This window comes from Polypterus senegalus, unplaced genomic scaffold (genome assembly GCF_016835505.1).
Source record: "Polypterus senegalus isolate Bchr_013 unplaced genomic scaffold, ASM1683550v1 scaffold_2711, whole genome shotgun sequence".
NCBI classification, from domain to species: Eukaryota; Metazoa; Chordata; class Cladistia; order Polypteriformes; family Polypteridae; genus Polypterus; species Polypterus senegalus.
Window position 1 is genome coordinate 20,399 of NW_024384167.1, and position 18,595 is coordinate 38,993.

General features: G+C 37.5%; 1 protein-coding gene across 2 annotated transcripts in view; it reads left to right on the top strand.

The window, feature by feature from the left end:
• Positions 1–16,693, top strand: part of LOC120521841 (nuclear GTPase SLIP-GC-like) — a 29,636-nt gene extending 12,943 nt beyond the window's left edge. Inside the window, exons 12-18 of one of the 2 annotated variants that reach the window (XM_039743163.1) lie at positions 1,904–2,077; positions 3,038–3,195; positions 6,582–6,711; positions 7,579–7,687; positions 13,070–13,203; positions 15,667–15,754; positions 16,203–16,693. In XM_039743163.1, coding sequence (XP_039599097.1) covers positions 1,904–2,077; positions 3,038–3,195; positions 6,582–6,711; positions 7,579–7,687; positions 13,070–13,203; positions 15,667–15,754; positions 16,203–16,270 — 861 coding nt within the window. In that variant the 3' untranslated portion in view covers positions 16,271–16,693. Of the gene's footprint in view, positions 1–1,903; positions 2,078–3,037; positions 3,196–6,581; positions 6,712–7,578; positions 7,688–13,069; positions 13,204–15,666; positions 15,755–16,202 lie in introns of those variants that run through there. The other variant, XM_039743164.1, reaches the window with a different exon arrangement.
• The last annotated feature ends 1,902 nt before the right edge of the window (positions 16,694–18,595 follow it).

An 18,595-nucleotide genomic window follows, 5' to 3' on the forward strand; every position in this document is an offset into this window, starting at 1 on the left:
ATTATTTAGATTATTATCAATGTGAGTTCCATGAAATTTAAATTCATTCACTATTTTTCAATCCCTTAATAGTGGTGAACATTCCAATTCTTCATCTTCTAAAGTCAGATAAAATTTCTTTAATATTTTTATTTTTAACTATGGCTGAAGTAATGACTTTTATTCTCTACCTGAGTGTCATCAGAATGCTTGATAATGGAACAATGATAATTGTTGGATCTCAGGTCACTGGTATAGGAGTGTAATGGTAAAGCTGACAGAACAGTAGCTTTAGGAGCCCCTGTGCATGAATGAATGGATATTATAAAATGTTCTCTTGTATGTATGTACAACTGAAAGTGAATCCAGAATGTAATGGTTCAGTCTCTCAATCAATAGGTGCTGCTAAGAAAGCATTAAATGCTGACAAGAAATCCAAACATAGTGCTCTACCATGTGCACTAGGCTTACAAAGAAAAGAGTAGATATGACGTAAGATAACAAGCAGTGCGTCCTCCACACTTCTTTTTGCAAAGTAAGGAAGTTGGTGACTCTCTTGAAAGGGATTAGTATTTGTTATTAAATTCAGCTGACATTTTCAAAACTATGGTAAACTTAGCATGGATTTTGCTTTATGCCACCATTCTGAAATTACTTCATAAGAAATGAAGCTATGTTTATTAGGAAAAGCTCTGGAGAAACATTCACAATAAATATGTATGGAAGAATGTTGTACCATCATTACCAGTACATTTCTCTGTTTTTGGGATAGAAAAATGTTGACGTGGCTTAAGGAAAATGATAATATGTGTAAGTAATCAAAGAAAAGCTAACTAAAGTAATGTACATCTATGCCTGCAGTGGCAATATTGCACATGAAATATGTTATTATATATTTTAAACAATATTTTACTTATCAACTTACTGTTTTGGCAATTCTTAGTTCTATTCCACAAATGCCTCCAGGAGTACAAATCAAGATTTAAACTCTCCCTGTGAAAAAACAGAATTTTACATTTATTTTATATTCATAAAGAACAGGTGTCAAACTCCAGGCCTGGAGGGCTGCAGTGGGTGCAGGTTTTCTTTCTAACCCTTTTCCTAATCAGTGTCCAGTTTTCACTGCTAATTAACTTTTTTTCCCTCTATTTTAATAGCCCTGTTTTTAAGGATTAAGTCTTCTGAATGAATTCTTTTCTTCATTAAATGACAGCCAAACAGAAATTAGACATGAAACAAGCCAACAGATGACCAGCTAAATTGGGGCTTCAAACTCCAACCAGTCCCTTAATGAGAAGCTGATTCTTGCTGTAAATTAAACCCATTATTTAATTCCATGGTTTGTTGCTGCTCTCTTTCTGCCACAGCAGACATTTCCAAAACTGTTGATATTCTCTTTTTTTCTAAGAACTCCTAAAATGTTTTGGTAACCTGAGGGATCAACCTTACTGAGACCTTCATTTTTATTTTCATATTTGGTTTGATGGGTACAGGTGAGCTGGTCATGTCCTACTTGTTTTATGTCTCATTACTGTCCGGCTGCTAATTAAGGAAAAAACAACTAAGGGGCCTGAGTCAAGCTAATTAAAGCTAAGGCTAAAGAAGTTAATTAGCATCAAAAACTGGTCACTAAATAAGAAGATGGTTAGAATGAAAACCTGCAGCCACTGCGGTCCTCCAGGACTGGAGTTCGACCCCCCTGTAAAGTGTTTTGCGAAATTACTATATTCTGAATTTAAAATACATTTTCTTTTTTCATCTCACAGAGCAGCCCAGGCAAAGATAAAAATCCATACAATTATTCATTAAATTGATAAAATAAAATTAAAAAAATATTATGGTATTGAAGAGTTTAATTTGATACGTATAATTACTTGCCTTTTGAATGGAGTGATTCTGTTTATATATTATGCATTTCTTCCAGGCAGAAGAAAATGAAATGCTGTATTGCAAGCTGAGCAAAAATCTTCAAACCGAGATTAGAAGTTTGGCCAGTTTCTTTGAACGGGTTTATAAAAAACTAGAAACAGAATTGATGCAAGGTGTGGTAAATGCTGAGAAAGAGTGTCTAAAAAAACTTCTACGACTGTTAAAACCTGTAAGTAAAACCAGCTTTAGTCTCAAAAATTATTTCAACTATTCATGTTTCCTCTCACCCCCAGAAGGTGATTAAGAGGGCTTAATATATGAAATGTTAAATATACAGTACAAGATTCCATGATCAACCATATTTTGTAATTGTATTTTTACCTCACTCAGTTTCAGTTAACCAAGTCCTACTCCTTTTGCTAAAATCAAATTGTTGAAAATGCCCAAGTAGGCACACTGAAGAATCTTTTAACCAGAAAGGATTGTAATGCACATCTTTGGCTTGCCGAGGTTCAATTGGTTTTGGCCCTGTGGTCACATATTTGCTACATATGTGCTACTTATTTCTTACTTCCTCATAGTGGGATCTTACTGCATGATTAGTAAAATATCAGACAAAAAATCAGTCACTGAACAGACCTTTTCCTAAGTAGCTGCATTTCTTAGACATTTCTATCAGGCCATCTTTTTATCTCTCTTGTCAAGCACACTCAGTTATCATTTTTAACTTGCTATTGATGGTTTTTCATTTGAATTCAAGGAGCCTTCACAAAGGTGACATTGTGTGATGAAGGATATAGTGTTTGCAAGGATTGAACACTGCTAGACTGTTGCATAATCTTTGAATGAAGAACATTCAAAAACAAAGCAAGGGTGCACTGTATAAGTTCTTATGTTTGAATGTGGGTTGACAGGAGTAAAGGCTGACTGGCAAGAGTAGGGATGACCATAAAATACAACTAAATGAGTAAAAGAAAGTAATTGTACACCATTACTAAATGTACTGTAGTTTTGAACTATGACTCATGAAATAGATGAGGATGTTTATGTGTTTATTAGGTCTGCACAGGACTGCTAGATACTTTATTTTTATCTACTATGCCCTTGAATTCACTATAATAACCATGAAATAAACGTTTATATACACACATTGTTTGCATATATTAAAATGCATATATTGCCTTGATAGCCAAGAACAAACTTCAGTGGTTACCATCAGACCATTAAAGCTTTATGCAGGAACTCTGGATGTTTTCGCTCTTACAAAGGTGATATCCTTGATCTCAACAATGAATTAGCATCACCAATCTATGCAGCTGTGGATAACACCCTAAAAAGCACCTTCTTGTAAGTTGATGCTTCATTATACTCAATTACTTAAATAAATTGTATATGTTAGACATTAATATGAAAGTGCTTCATCTCTGTATCTTGTATTACATTACATATTCCACTCAACTGATTTCTGTTTAGATCAGGGGTGGGCAAAGTCATTCCTGGAGGGCCGCAGGTTTTTGTTCCATACCAGTTGCTTAATTAGAAAACAATCCTTGCCAATAATTACATTTCATGGCTTTTTAGTGCTTTTTTTTAGATTTAGATTTTTAGATTTCAGATTTAGATTTTTTTTCCCATTCTAAGGATATCATCCAAATACTTTGAAGTGTAAAACGGATGGGTAATTCTCAATCCTTCACTTTTTCTCTTCTCTTTCCTTCCAAGTATTTAATTAAACCAAGTAGTGCACAATAAATATACACAAATGTAAAGGGTAACAAGCAAAATAGATAACTGCTGGTTTCTTTTGTCATTTGCAGAAGCAGAGATGCCCAATTTTCTCCCCCGCAACTTCCGGGGGAATCTCGAGGTGTTCCCAGGCCAGCTGGGAGACATAATCCCTTCAGCGTGTCTTGGGTCTTCCTCATGGCCTCCTCCCAGTTGGACGTGCCCGGAACACCTCACCAGGGAGACGTCTAGGAGGCATCCTGATCAGATGCCCGAGACTTCCCTCTCCCCGGCCACTTCTTCTAGCGCTTCCGGGGGAATTTCGAGGCGTTCCCAGGCCAGCTGGGAGACATTGTCCCTTCAGCGTGTCCTGGGTCTTCCCTGGGGCCTCCTCCCGGTTGGATGTGCCCGGAACAACTCACCAGGGAGGCGTCCAGGAGGCATCCTGATCAGATGCCCGAGCCACCTCATCTGACTCCTCTCAATGCGGAGGAGCAGAGGCTCTACTCTGAGCCCCTCCCGGATGACTGAGCTTCTCACCCTATCTTTAAGGGAAAGCCCAGACACCCTGCGGAGGAAACTCATTTCCGCCACTTGTATTTACGATCTCGTTCTTTCGGTCACTACCCATAGCTCATGACCATAGGTGAGGGTAGGAACGTATATCGACTGGAAAATTGAGAGCTTTGCCTTATGGCTCAGCTCCTTTTTCACCACAACAGACCGATGCAGAGCCAGCATCATTGCGGATGCCTGCTCCGATCCACCTGTCTCACACTCCATTCTTCCCTCACTCGTGAACAAGACCCAGAGATACTTGAACTCCTCCACTTAGGGCAGGATCTTGCTCTCAACCCTGAGAGGGCACTCCACCCTTTTCTGGCTGAGGACCATGGTCTCGGATTTGGTGGTGCTGATTCCCATTGCAGCCGCTTCACACTCGGCTGCGAACCGATCCAGAGAGAGCTGAAGATCATGGCCTGAGAAGCAAACAGGACAACATCATCTGCAAAAAGCAGTGACCCAATCCTGAGTCCACCAAACTGAACCCCCTCAACACCCTGGCTGCGCCTAGAAATTCTGTCCATAAAAGTTATGAACAGAATCGATGACAAAGGGCTGCCCTGGTGGAGTCCAACTCTCACTGGAAACGGGTTCGACTTACTGCCAGCAATGCGGACCAAGCTCTGACACCAGTTCCATTTAACTTCCTAGCTCTTTAATTAAACAGTTTTCTTTCTCACTTTTCTGCTCCTTCGCTGTCTTCTCCCTTTTCATTCAAAATACGCGCCTCCTTGCCTTTTTACAGTCAGCTCCCCTTACGTCACACCATGGTACGTTTAGCACAGGTTAATACTGGGAATGCCTGTTAAACATCTTACATTAACGAGTAGCGATTTGCGTAGTGAACACTTCGATGAATGAAACCTGTTATCTTTACAACAGTTGACAAACACAGAATGTAACTTCAAAACAACACGTCCTCCAAATACGAACCTGATTGAAAGAAATAATGATAATCAAATCCTTGATGACAGCAACACTTATTAACAGTGACAAAACAATTACATTGACAATCAGGTTATGTTATTTTTAAAATGTTTCCTTTTCTTTTTCATAACTTCTTTAACACACTACTTCTCCACTGCGAAGCGTGGGTATTTTGCTAGTATATATATACAGTGGCGGATGGCTGGGGATACTATCCAGTCGGGATGCCTAGAAGGACCGGGAGAGGGACAATACCTCCCCTGGGCCACAAGAGGGCAGCCGTCCTGGTCTGCATGAGGACCACGGGATCACATCTTGGAAACTCATCCCTGTTGGGGCCCGAGGCCACCGCCAGGGGGCGCCTGGACAATTATGGAACCCTGGATGGCATCACTTCTGCCACACTTGGAAGTGCTGCCGGAAGAAATTCCAGGGACACCTGGAGTGCCCCTGGGTGCTCATGTGGCACTTCCGCCACACCAGGAAGTGCCACCGGAAGATCATCAGGAACCACGCGGAGCACATCCGGGTTATTATAAAAGGGGCTGCCTCCCTCCAGTAGATGATCCGGAGATGGGAGGAAGAAGACAGAGCTTGGGAGGAAAGGAGTAAAGGCAGCAGAAGTATTTAGAGACTGAAGGAAAGAAGGGACTGAGTTGGCTGAATAGGGCATTGTGAAGTGCCGTGTATTATTGAAGACTGTAATACCCATGTGTGTTTTGGACATACATTGTCTATCTGTGTCCAGGGTCTGTCTTACCACAATATATATATTGTGAGCTCGGGTCCGAACACCATCAGACAAACACCAGCACTTTATCAAACACACATTTATTAAACAAGTTCCACACAGCCTACAGTGCCCCCAGCACCAATCACCCTCCACAGGCCTTTCTGTTAATGTCCGTGGGCTGCCTTTCCTCTACGCCATCTTGTTGGGATTGAGCAAAATATAATAATGAAAATATAGAGAATAATTTAAGATTTTATACACCATAACAAGCAGTGTCACCAATTGCCACATCTGGATACCAGGAAGAAAAACACAATTGAAAAGGGTTAGTAGCAGTTTAAAAGTGTAGCGATAGTTACATATTTCTGTAACACTAACTAACAAACAGAAATGCAATTACACAACTAATCAGCAGCTCTAGTCAGGGTATGCTAGACTAAATCATATATATACTGACATAAACATTTAATGTATGTGTCTCTATAATGAATGTGTCTCCTGTGATCAGTGCTGTATTCTGCATTTCCTATCACTGTAATACTTGTTCTCTCCCTGTCCCTTGCTGGTGATGAGGTTATTAAACCCACTATTAGAATAACACTTATATTTTAAGCTATCATCTATTACTCTTCTTCCTCATGTAAATGATACATTATGCAAAATATGATGAGCTAAACAATGGATTCATATTTTTTCAAGATTTATGTGTTTCTTTTCTTATTTGATGGCTGATCTTTCATGGCTGATCAACACATTTTTATCTGGTTAATATTTATGTTTCTAGGTTTGAGAGGAATACAAGAAGAAATATAAAAGCAGCCCTAGATTTATTACAGACAAATTTTCAGGAAGATGAAACATTTAAAGGAAAGAAAGCTGCACAGTCTTATCGCCTGGTGTTCATTAAAACGGAAGTATGATTGTTTTTTTCTAAATAATAGGAAAATTAGCAAATTTTAAAATATAGGAACATTACAGCAAGATATTTTAACAATGCAGTGATCAGATTTTAGTCTAAGGTTAGAAATCTAAAGGTTCCCCCAAACAACGTTCTTTCATCTTACTATCTGAACACTATGGCATGTGCTAAATATTAATTGTGTAAATTGCATTTTTTAATGCTTATCTCTTCATAACTGAGAATGATCTCTTTTGAACCAAGAAATTTCTCATCATGTATTAGCACAACGTTACCTTTTAGACAAACAAATTTTGCTTTTTGATCTCTATTTTTGTGAGAGCTTGTCATACCACAGCAGAACCAAGTGCCAACCATTGGCAAATTCTGGTGATTTTCACAATAATTGAGTTTCAGGTAGCATGTGGGCATAAAGAATATTTATGGGTGAGAAGACAATAATAGCTATTTGCCCAGACAGGATTTATAAAGAGCAGATGGGCATGTAGAAGACAACACGTGACCCCAAGTGGGTAGGACTCGACCAAGGAAGCTTTATGATATAATAGTATTGGGATTAGTCTGTACAATCACAGTCCTAAAAATCATAGTCCACTGTAAGTCTCCAAATGTATAGTACAGAACAGACCAGCTAAATAATCAATAATAAATAATCTCAGCTATAGCTACATAAAGCTGCCTATAAAGAAGGGCTATTTTAAATCATTTTAAACCTTCAAAGTTTTTAGCCTTTCAGCCGTGGCTCTACAGGAGCTGAACACAACAAGAAAATACTGGGGTACATGCCTGAAATACATTATTCATTACACAAATGATTTTAAAAATACTGTGCTCATTTCCTTTCCTTATTTCCTTTTATTAGCTGAAATGGGTTTTGGCAGTCCTCGAGAAAAAAATCCTTTACAGAAAAAAAATTATCTACAACAGTATCGCTGTGTCTATTCAAGATGAAATGAGTCCTGTTTATACAGGTAAAGGCTAGTGTTGATAAGGTAAATTACATAAAAAACAACTTTTTTTATCTGTGTTCATCTTGTAAGTCTTTAATTAATTTTTATTATTGAAGTATGGGTATTTTGCAGTAAGAGTGGCATAGATGTTATGTTATACCGTCTTGCAGATGGAACCAACCTGAGAAGCCAGCTGTTAAAGTAGTTGTGGAGAGATTGTGTGTGTATATTTTAGTTCATGTGTGAGTGCGAATTCAGCACTTATAATGCATTCCTTACAACTTCTATGAGATCCGCACCTCTGCTGACATCCGTTGGATTAGGTATGTGACCATTGTGGGTCTCAGGAAGTATTCTGGCTCAGAGTGACCAACAGAGTGGGAGAAACTAAGTGCAGATTGTGTTGCCTTTCCTAAGTGAATGGTACAAGAAATAGCCCGGGTGTAAATGTACAAGCAATGTTTATAAGTAGAAAAAAGTTAATTGGAGCTGCATGGAAGTAACCTTTGAGTGCTGTTGGAGGGTGACAAGGAGATGGCTTCCAGTAAACCTCACTGTGGGAGACAGAGAGAAATGCTGTGTTTCACAATATATCAGGTTATAAAATTATAAAATGTCAGCCAAATAATGCTAAAAAAAATCACACAACATTAAGATCTATAACAATATTATTTTGCCATAATATAACACCTCCAAAGGATAAAATTCAAATATACTTCAACATGTATCAAATACTTAACATTGAAAGCAAAAACGCAAATGAATATTCATTTGTAAATGATATACTGTATAGCTAATACTTAACAATCAACACTCAAAACATTCTCAATTTCAATGCAAGATCATAGAATATAATTCAAGCTGATGTAGTTTCAAATATTTAATTTTCAGGTTCTGGTCAATTTGCAAAGTGCTAAATTATATTGTACTTAAATAATCAGCATGATTCATGGTCATGTTGATGATGGCTATATGATATACATGTTTGCAAAGCCTTTAAAAAGCCATTGTGTCATGGGAAATTTGAACAATGGCTCCAAGCTCAGATTGCACATTGTACTTGTCAAAAAACTCACCAAAGTGGTGACCTGAAAAAAGGATAGTAGCACCAGGAACAAAGAAAATTTCTCATACTCATAAAGGAAGTATTTTTCAAGATAAGAAATCACATTCCTAATAAACATTTTAGCAGCACGTTAAATTACTAAAATGAGTATTTAATTTATTTATTTAATTTTTGTAAAACAGCACCATTTGCTCTGAGTTTGGGAGCATTGCCCCACTAGCCCTTTAAGTAGAGTTACAAGTTACAATATCATTTTGAAAGGTAATTTACAATAACGTTATTTGAAAAAGGACACTGATTATTGTCTCCAAACCATTTGATTAATTGAAATTAAAATTACAGCTTGCAGTGTGGTGTTTGCTGAGATCAGTCAGTCAGTACTTATCCAACCCGTTACAGTATATCCTAACACAGAGTCACGGGGGTCTGCTGGAGCCAATCCCAGCCAACACAGGGAACAAGGCAGGAACCAATCCCGGCAGGGCGCCAGCCAACCACAGTTGCTGAGATCAAATTATTAAAAATAATTTGAAAATCTGATATATAGTATGTAGTATTTGATATTTTAGATGAAAAACAAAAAAATGAACTGTGATCATATGTTAAATAAATAAATCTTTTTTTTTTAAACACGAAACAAAGTGCACCATTTTATTAGCCACTGTAATTCCATGTTTAATGTTATTTTTAAGCCTAGGACTGACTCTTGATTATAAAATCAGAAAAGAAATATATTCAGGATGCTAAAAGTATCTTAATATTCTGAACTATTTTAGCCATACCTCTTTAGAGATGTTGTTTGTTAATTGTTACAAATATCTTGACACCAATACTCTCAAATAACCAACATTTGACCATACATCTTGGAGGGAGACAGAAATTGAGTTGATTATTGGTGGCACACCCGCATCTTTAAAGAACCAACATGTAAAAGCACCTCTGGAAGACACCTATGACATGCAGAGTTTACTGTTTTTGGAAATTATCAAAAAAAAATTGAGGTGAACCGGAAATTGAGGTGAAACGAAAGTGAATGCTGGCGTTTCTGTCTGCCGCTGCTTGCCGGTGGTCTGTTTGTGTACTTTTATTAGTTGTTTTTTACCTTTTGCATCGGATATTCCTTCGCCTTTGCATTGGATTAAAAACTGATAACACGCATTTGGGTCCCTTGCCTCCTTCGGCCTTAACACGAGCCCTTGTAGAACTGTTCTTTGCTGGCTGCAACCTGTGTGGGTAAGTGGAAACTTTCTCACTGATTACCTGCTCAAGTAACTAACTTTGATGAATAGGTGGTCGAAACTGCTCCTTGTCAATTGCTGAGTACTTGTGGAAATCCCAGTGGTGATGGTCTACTAGCTAACATGTTATTTTAATTGGGCCAAGTAGGTACACAAGGGGTACATTGCATTGCTTCCAATCTGGAATTTGCTTAGGTGATTTCTGGAAATCTACTATGATAAATCTCGATTGGTTGTCATGGATTATTATGTCTACTTTGCTATCTAATGCAGTCACACCTACAAAACTAAAATATTCACCAGATGAATTGTATCGACTTCGAACAAACTATGAATTGCCTGCTGATCTCCTGCTGCACCGCTGCATTCTCCAATGACCAAAGTGTTTTCACTGGGGCTCTCATCGTCATTTTTGTCTCAGCAGGAGTAGCAGTGGGTCTATTCCTTCACTTTGGTCTGAAGGACGCACTTGTCCACGTATTTTTGAGCGACATGCTGATCATAGCGTGCTTGTTTCCTCTGGTAAAATCACCGGAATATACGTCCATAGATGCTTTGAAGTTTGGAATTATTTAATACTCGATCTATCTCTTACAAAGCTCAGTTAATTGGTGATTTTATCATAGACACTAAGATGGACTGTTAATGTGTTATGGAGACTAGGCAGCAACCGGGTGATTATTATCATCTAAATCAAGCACTTCCTCTGGAGTTTGTCTACATCTCTAAATGCTGTTCTTCAGGGAGGGGAGGCAGTCTTGCAATGCACTGCAAAGACCTAAAATTATCACTGATACCTCTTCCAGCGTATACCTCCTTTGAACTGTTAGGTGGCAAACTCTGCGGACCTTCACCTATTATAATTGCTGTTTTATATAGACCTTCTAAGCTATCAAGAGTTTTTATTGGAGATCTTTTTACTGTTTTAACAGCTTTGTGTGTAATGTCTACTAATGTCATCCTCATGGGTGATTTTAACATAAATGTTGACGTGCCAACTGATGCACTGAAAAATGATTTGAATGAAATCCTTGACTGTTTTAATTTACTTCAATATGTCAAACATTTCCACTCATAACAAGGGTCATATTTTAGACTTAGTATGCTGCTCTGGTATCACACCTCATAATCTTATTCCTATTGAATTACCTATCTCAGATCACAAAATGATCACATTTGATGTTAGCTTACCTCTCAGTAAATTAAAGGTTCAGCTGGGCATTCTACCCAACATAAATCATCATATTTTCATGTAATTTCATTTCGTAATGTCAAGTCTGTAAACCCAAAGACCCTTATAGATTAATTGCAATCCCAGCCTGTTTCTCCTTCTGCTACCACACCATCAGAATTAGTAGACCTTTACAATGCTGCTCTGTTTTCTGCCTTCGATGTGCTAGCTCCTTTAAAAACACAGACTGTTTCATTCATTCGCACTGCTCCCTGGTTTACACCTGTACTCCGTCAGCTCAAAGCCATGGGCCGACAGTTGGAGCGCCTAGCTAAAAAGACGGGTATTGTTGTACACAAGGAAATGTATTCAGATCATATGTTAAAATACAAAAATGTTTCCTCTGCTGCTAAAACTGTATACTATTCTAACATCAATACAAGAGGGAATAATACTAGACCTCTTATTTCTACAATGAAAAGGCTAATTACACCACCAGAAAATGTCGCTTACCATAACCTCTCTGTTAAAAACTGCTGCACTATTTTGGATTTCTTCAACTCAAAAATTGAAAAAATCCACCAGCAACTTGCGTCCTCTAGCTCTGCAGAAAATGACATACTCTCCACTATCACCCATATTCCCTCACCAGCCACCCTATTCTCATATTTCAGTTTACCAGCTGAAAATAATATCTCGGAGAGTATAACAAAATCTAATTTTTCCACATGCCAATTAGATCCAATACCTACAAGCTTTGTTAAGTCCTGTCTGTCACATATTTCCCCCATGATAGCTACTATATTTACAGTAACTCTTCAGTTACTACAGGCACGTTTCCCCTCTCAATAAAAACAACCTCAATTACTCCAATTCTGTAAAAACCTGGTTTAGACCCAAATATCCTTAACAATTATCGGTTTATTTCAAATGGTCCATTCATATCTAATGTTCTCAAAAAGATAGTTCCCTCCCAGCTCCAGTCCCATCTTTCAAAAAATAACATTTTTGAACAGTTTCAATTTGGGTTTTGCCCTACGCACAGCACAGAAACTGCTCTGGTCAAAATCACAAATGATCTTCTCCAGGCCAGCTGATATGGGACTTTTATCAATTCTTGTGCTCCTTGACCTCAGCTCCACATTTGACATCATATCCCATCAGATACTTTTGAAACAACTAGCTGGTTTTGGAGTCTGTGGCCTTGTCATCCAATGGTTTTCTTCCTATCTCACTGATAGGATGCAATTTGTTCAAATAAAGGGCTTTAAATCTGAGAATGCAGCCGTTACTCAGGGAGTCCTGCAGGGTTCTGTTTTGGAACGCTTCTTTTTCTCATTTATATCTTCCCAATAGGTAATATCTTCCGGCACCATGGTATTAAATTTTATTGTTACGCTGATGACACACAGCTACATCTATCCACTAAATTCACTTCTGTTTTCTCTCCAGATACTCTTATGGCATGTCTCCAAGACATAAATACATGGATTACTCACAATTTTCTCCAACTAAACAGCAATAAAACTTAGGTGCTCCTCATTGGTTCTAAATCCACACTTGCTAAGGTTAAGCAGTCTTCTATTTTAATTAACAATATTAACACAAACATTTCTACCCAGGTGAAGTGCCTGGGTGACATTCTTGACAGTACTCTCTCTTTTTCTTCCCATATAAGTAATGTTTCTCGGACTGCCTTCTTCCATCCCCAAAACATTTCCTGACTTTGTCCTGTTCTAATGCAACACAGTACTGAAGTATTGGTTAATGCCCTAGTCACCTCACGTATAGATTACTGTAATGCTGTTTTATCTGGCATCCCACAAAAACAAGAACACAAAAAGTGTTATAGCACTGAAGGAAAAGCTAATAGCAGACATTTTTCTTTTTTATATATCAAAATAATTTTGCCCTATCTCTCCTTTAAGATGCCAGTGAAAAGAATGGCCATCAATGTATGAAAAAAATTCAAGAAATGCTTGAATATAAAGTAAAAGAATCCCAAAGCTACATGTTCAAAGAGGCAATGCAAAAAATGCTAACAGACTTCACTAAATTAAAGGTGGGTAAAACAGCAGCTTTTCCAATTATGTACCTGTATTCATTAATTTTCTATGCTCTTTCAATGCTAATACTAAACACTCTCCAGGTAAAAACTGGCACAAATCAGGAAGTTGGTTTCATCCATTGTGTTATTTAGCTTTTTTATTATCTATCTGAGATATCCCATATTTCTCTCAACCTGAGAGGATTCAATTACAGTTAAATTAAAAACATGAATAGAAGACCAAGGGGTAGGAAAGAGAAGGATAAGAAAGCTAAAATTACATCAAAGTCTAAGCCAGTCCCAAGTTCACATTATGGCCTGACACAGACTGAGTTGGAAGAGACAGGCAAAGGAATGGATCAGCCAGGACCTCATTCTGCAGCATCTGCTTGTTTCCAGCAATGGGCACTAGCTCCCTTGTTGGAATAAGTTCTTTTGTAATTGCAGCATGTTACATAACCCAAAACTATATAGAAATAATATAAAAAGGCAATACCCCTCCCGTAGTGATATGGCGGTAAGAAATCACATAGGAGAAATAACAGCTTTCTTTAAAGATGGATTACACGGCATAACAGACTAAGGAAGCCATGACAATACCTTTAGGAATGGGGGCCCAATGTATAGAGTCTGCCATTTTTGTTGCTGCATTGGAAGGATTTTCCAGATCAGATGACATTATCTCCCATCCGTCTGTCAACTTCAAAGGAGTGCCGGGCAATGTTCCAAGGCTTTATACTCTTTCTTCATGTGCAGGCCCCCAGTTCGGTGATTCATGCCTTTCCAAAAAAAGAAAAGCGAATACAGTTTCATGCTGACTTTGACACACAAAAAATAGAATACAATGCCCATTTCGCAGTTGTCCCTGTCTTGTCTTTTAATGCTTGCCTAGCAGTTCTAAATGATGATCCCCTGTGCTAAATCTGTGTCCACTGTGCATGTGAGTAGAAAGAAAAGTAGATTTATAAAATATTTTTGTACAGAGGACAGTGACATATTAAAGTTATATTACACTGCTCCAGCCGACAGTGAATGTGGGAGCAAAACTGGAAATGAGAGGGGCGATGAGAATTTGCAGTTCTTAGGCAGAATATTAGAACCGAGCAATGACCTCTTTATCCCCATTGACAATTACTACCAACACCCCCTGTAAGTCAACAGCATCAACTCCAACAGGATACGTAACTCCACCTTTGAGGCACGGAGAAGATGGAAATGAGCTGTCACAGCTGAAGGTATTGATTACCATACCAGGGGCATAGTGAGAAGTCAAGCAAAATGACACATTTTATTGGCTAACTAAAAAGATTAAAATATGCAAGCTTCCGAGGCAACTCAGGCCCCTTCTTCAGTCAAGATGTGAATATACACAAGCCTGGTCTACAATAGAAATAAATTCTTACTGTATATCTTTATATGTCCTGCTTTGTGCCACAATAAATACAAATTATGCCAATAATCCAATTAAGGATTCACTTCAAGGCAAAGAAGCTTTTATCTGTTGCACCCTACATGACAATCAACTTTTTATACTCTCTCAGACCTACACATTATTTAATCTTTGGAAAATATCTGGAATTAAAACAATTAGAGAATTGTATAAAGATATCTATCTATCTATCTATCTATATACAGTATATATATATATATATATATATATATATATATATATATATATATATATATATATATATTTGCATCTTATGAGCAATTACTTTTCAAATGTAACTTCTCATCAACACAATTTTTACACAATTTTTACACAGAAACTTTGATAAAAAGAGCCTATCCAATTTTCCCTACCTCCCACCCATTTCTATTCCAGAAGAAATACTGATTAGTCTTGAAGACTCAGGCAGCACCTCAATAACATATGAAATCATATTAAAGTCTCTTCCTTTCAAAGATGCTAGGGAACAGTGGGGAAAAGATCTTTCACTTAATATCTCAGAAAAGGAGTGTAAGGCAGCCATGCATAGAATTCACTTTTGCTCCATATGCACAAAGCATTCAATCATTTAGCTTAAAATCTTTCATCTGTCACATTTATCTCATTTACAATTGTCCAAAATGTATCCAGGCCAAGATCCAACATGTGAATGTTGCATTCTAGCTCCAGCCTCACTGAACCATGTGTTTTAGGAGTACACAAAATTAACATAATTTTGGACAAAAATCTTTAAATGCAACTATGACACCTGCTTGCATCAACATCTACATAAGAGCACTGAGAAGAACGAGAGACAGCTTATTTAGGAGTTGTATTTCCCTCTTTATGTTTCACGAGTAGGGTGAGTTGGTGTGTATCATGTCACCCAAGGGCTGAGAGACAGTCCCATAAGCCACAAACAGTTCATATGCAAAGCTATTGAGACTCAATTTCATGTTATGAAACACTAAGTTTACATCTTACATTATGTGGATTAAAAAAATTCTAATAAAGATCTTCATGGATAATTATTTTTCCTTCTTTTAAAGGATGAGGTAAATGAAATTTTAAAACAAAAAATGGAAGCATCAATGAAGCTGGCATTGGCACAATTTCCAAAAGGATTGCGTTTTCCAGGTAATAAATAATTCATGTACAAAAATAAAGAAGTAATTTTACACCCATCTGAAATAAACAGTATAATTATGTTTAAATCAGAGAGCTGATTGATATAAACTGTATATTCACATTCAAATAGTGAAAATACATACACAGCTAATGATATTTTAAAAAGGTCTGCCAGTTGTAATTTGTGTTTTTAGTGATTAAATAACTCATATAAGTATTCATTTATCCATTTTATATACCGGTTAATTAAATTTAAAATTGCTGGGAAGGAGACGCAAAGCCTAACCTAGAATTTTTGAGCGCAAAGCAGCAACCAAATCTGCAGAGTACTCGTTTATTGCTGTGCAAAAAGCTATTGATCATAGACAAGAGTGTCGCCTTTACAGAGTATGACATTTTTAAAAATAGACATTTATAAATTGCACTATTCTTTAATATGTTTTTATCTTTTACTTAGATTCCTTAGATGAACTGGAGGAGATGAAGACCCTCTGTGATATTTTGAATCTTAATATTTTTAGTTAAAATCTCAAATTTACATAAACCTTTATAAGCAAAAGAAAATGTTGCACATTTGCCTTACTTTCTAATACTGTACATTTTATTTAAATTCATTTTAGAGTTAAATACTCACATGCACCGACTTACTGACATTAACTGAAAAGAGTTAATAAGAAAAGTTATAAATATCAACAATATTACTGTTACTTTTATATATAAATCAGTCACATGGTGTTATGCAGCCTTAAATCTTTAATTTAACAAAGGAAATACAAAGCTGACTTTTCATACCATTAATGTCTTTCTCCACTGCATTTTGTGTATCTCCATTGCCACTCTTTCTTAGACAGCATGACAATTTTAATATCCTTCCTAATCAAATGAGGGACTTGAAAGTTATTTAATATTAATGGAAATATTTTTTGCTACTGAAAATAAAATAAATTCTTTCATTTAAAAATGGGGTATTTGTTTTTATTGGTAGTGTTAATTAATTACTAAATATTTCTCTGTCCTTGACATACAATAAATATTTTACTATATATCATGGGTTTATTTTTTTCTCTTTCTGTGTTACTTTTTCATTGTAAGATCAAATATTTAGCTCATGTTTTTATTTTCTTCTTATTAAATCTGCTGTACAATGATTGACAAGATTGTTTAGACTTTTAAACAAATGCAGTAAATGACAACTATGGAAAACAGTATGTTTATAGAGACAAATAAAGACATAAAATGTTTAATTAATATTGACAAATAAGGATCAAGAATAATATTATCAAAATATATATATTGTGGATACCAGGGGGTGCTCCAGGTCCCCAAACACCCAACACAAGTAGGCTCTGGACAAAAGTTAAAAGCACAAAGAGTTTTTTATTATGGGAAAACTCTTCTCATAAGAGTTTCCCACCACCACAACCAGAAGTACAATAAAGCATTGTATAGCACAACATTTTTCTTCCTTCTGTCACTGGTCACTGCCTACTTCACTCATCCTCACAAGCACTGTTAACTTTCATCCTGACTCTTGTTCATCCCTGTGAGGCAGGCAGCTCCTTTTATCTAATCCCCATGAGAGCGCTTCTGGTGACATAACACTGCAGCTCTGAAGCACTTCCAGTTGAGGTTGGAGTCCTATAGAGTAGAAACTCCCCAGTCCTGCAGCTCCACCTGGTGGTCCCCATGGGACCCAACAAGGCTGTCCCCTGGGACTAGAATACCCGGCAGGCCTTGTGGACACCCATGTGGGCTTGTTGCCATCTAGAGTTCTGGGGGAGATAAAGCCCTGTGCAAGCTGTTTCCCATGTCCTGCCTTACATGATCGGGCAAGACCACAGGCCGTCCCTCACAATATATATTGCAGGTGCTCCCTGTGATGAAGGATTGAGTGTTATTTATCATGCCCACCCAGAATGACACAAATAAATGTTGGAAATTGAAAGAGAAAGGTAAAGCAAATAAAGTAGCAGCCTTGCCAATTGAGTAATTAACAGTATTGTTAAAAACAAAAATGTTAAATAATTAACCAACATAAAATTCACTCAATTTCTACATTTACTGTCCTTGGGTGGCCAAGTTAAAATTTCTTTTTCAAATTATACACATCCCACAATCATAAAAAGCATGGGCTGTTTTGCCTGTGTCATGATATAAGCTGTCGATTAAGACCAAGCTCAAGCTTCAAAGGCCAAGGGTCTGTGAGTTTTTGCCTCACAGTCTGACAGACAGACAAGTCCTACAATTTATAACAATAAAACAAGCTGGTAACAAAAATTCAAAAATGGCTTTTGTTAGCCTTGATTTGCAGGCTAGTGTTGTAACTCGGGATTCATATTTCTCAGTTCTACAGTATGCTGGCTGTAATCTGAGAAGGGGTGACCATGATTACTGTAGGCCATGGAGGTGGATGATGGTGGCCTTGAAAGCAGACCATGTAGTAATTGAGGCAGAGCAGGCATCCTAGTCATGGGCAGGCACAGCAAATGCATAGAAACCACACAGAATTGAGACAGATCCAGAAAGAGGATGTACCAGAAGGCATTACAGAGAATCTATTCCACTCCCAAGGAGCGTGCCAGTTCTAGAGGTGTGACTCGCACACACCTGCATCCTTTACCTCACATATATAATCCCACCTATATTTTTATTCATAAAAAAGGTAGCACTGCTGCCTCACAGTTAGGAGACCCGGGTTCGCTTCCCAGGTCCTCCCTGTGTGGAGAATGTATGTTCTCCCCGTGTCCGCGTGGATTTCCTCTGGGTACTCCGGTTTCCTCCCTCAGTCCAAAGACATGAAGGTTAGGTGTACTGGCAATTCTAAATTGGCCCTAGTGTGTGCTTGATGTG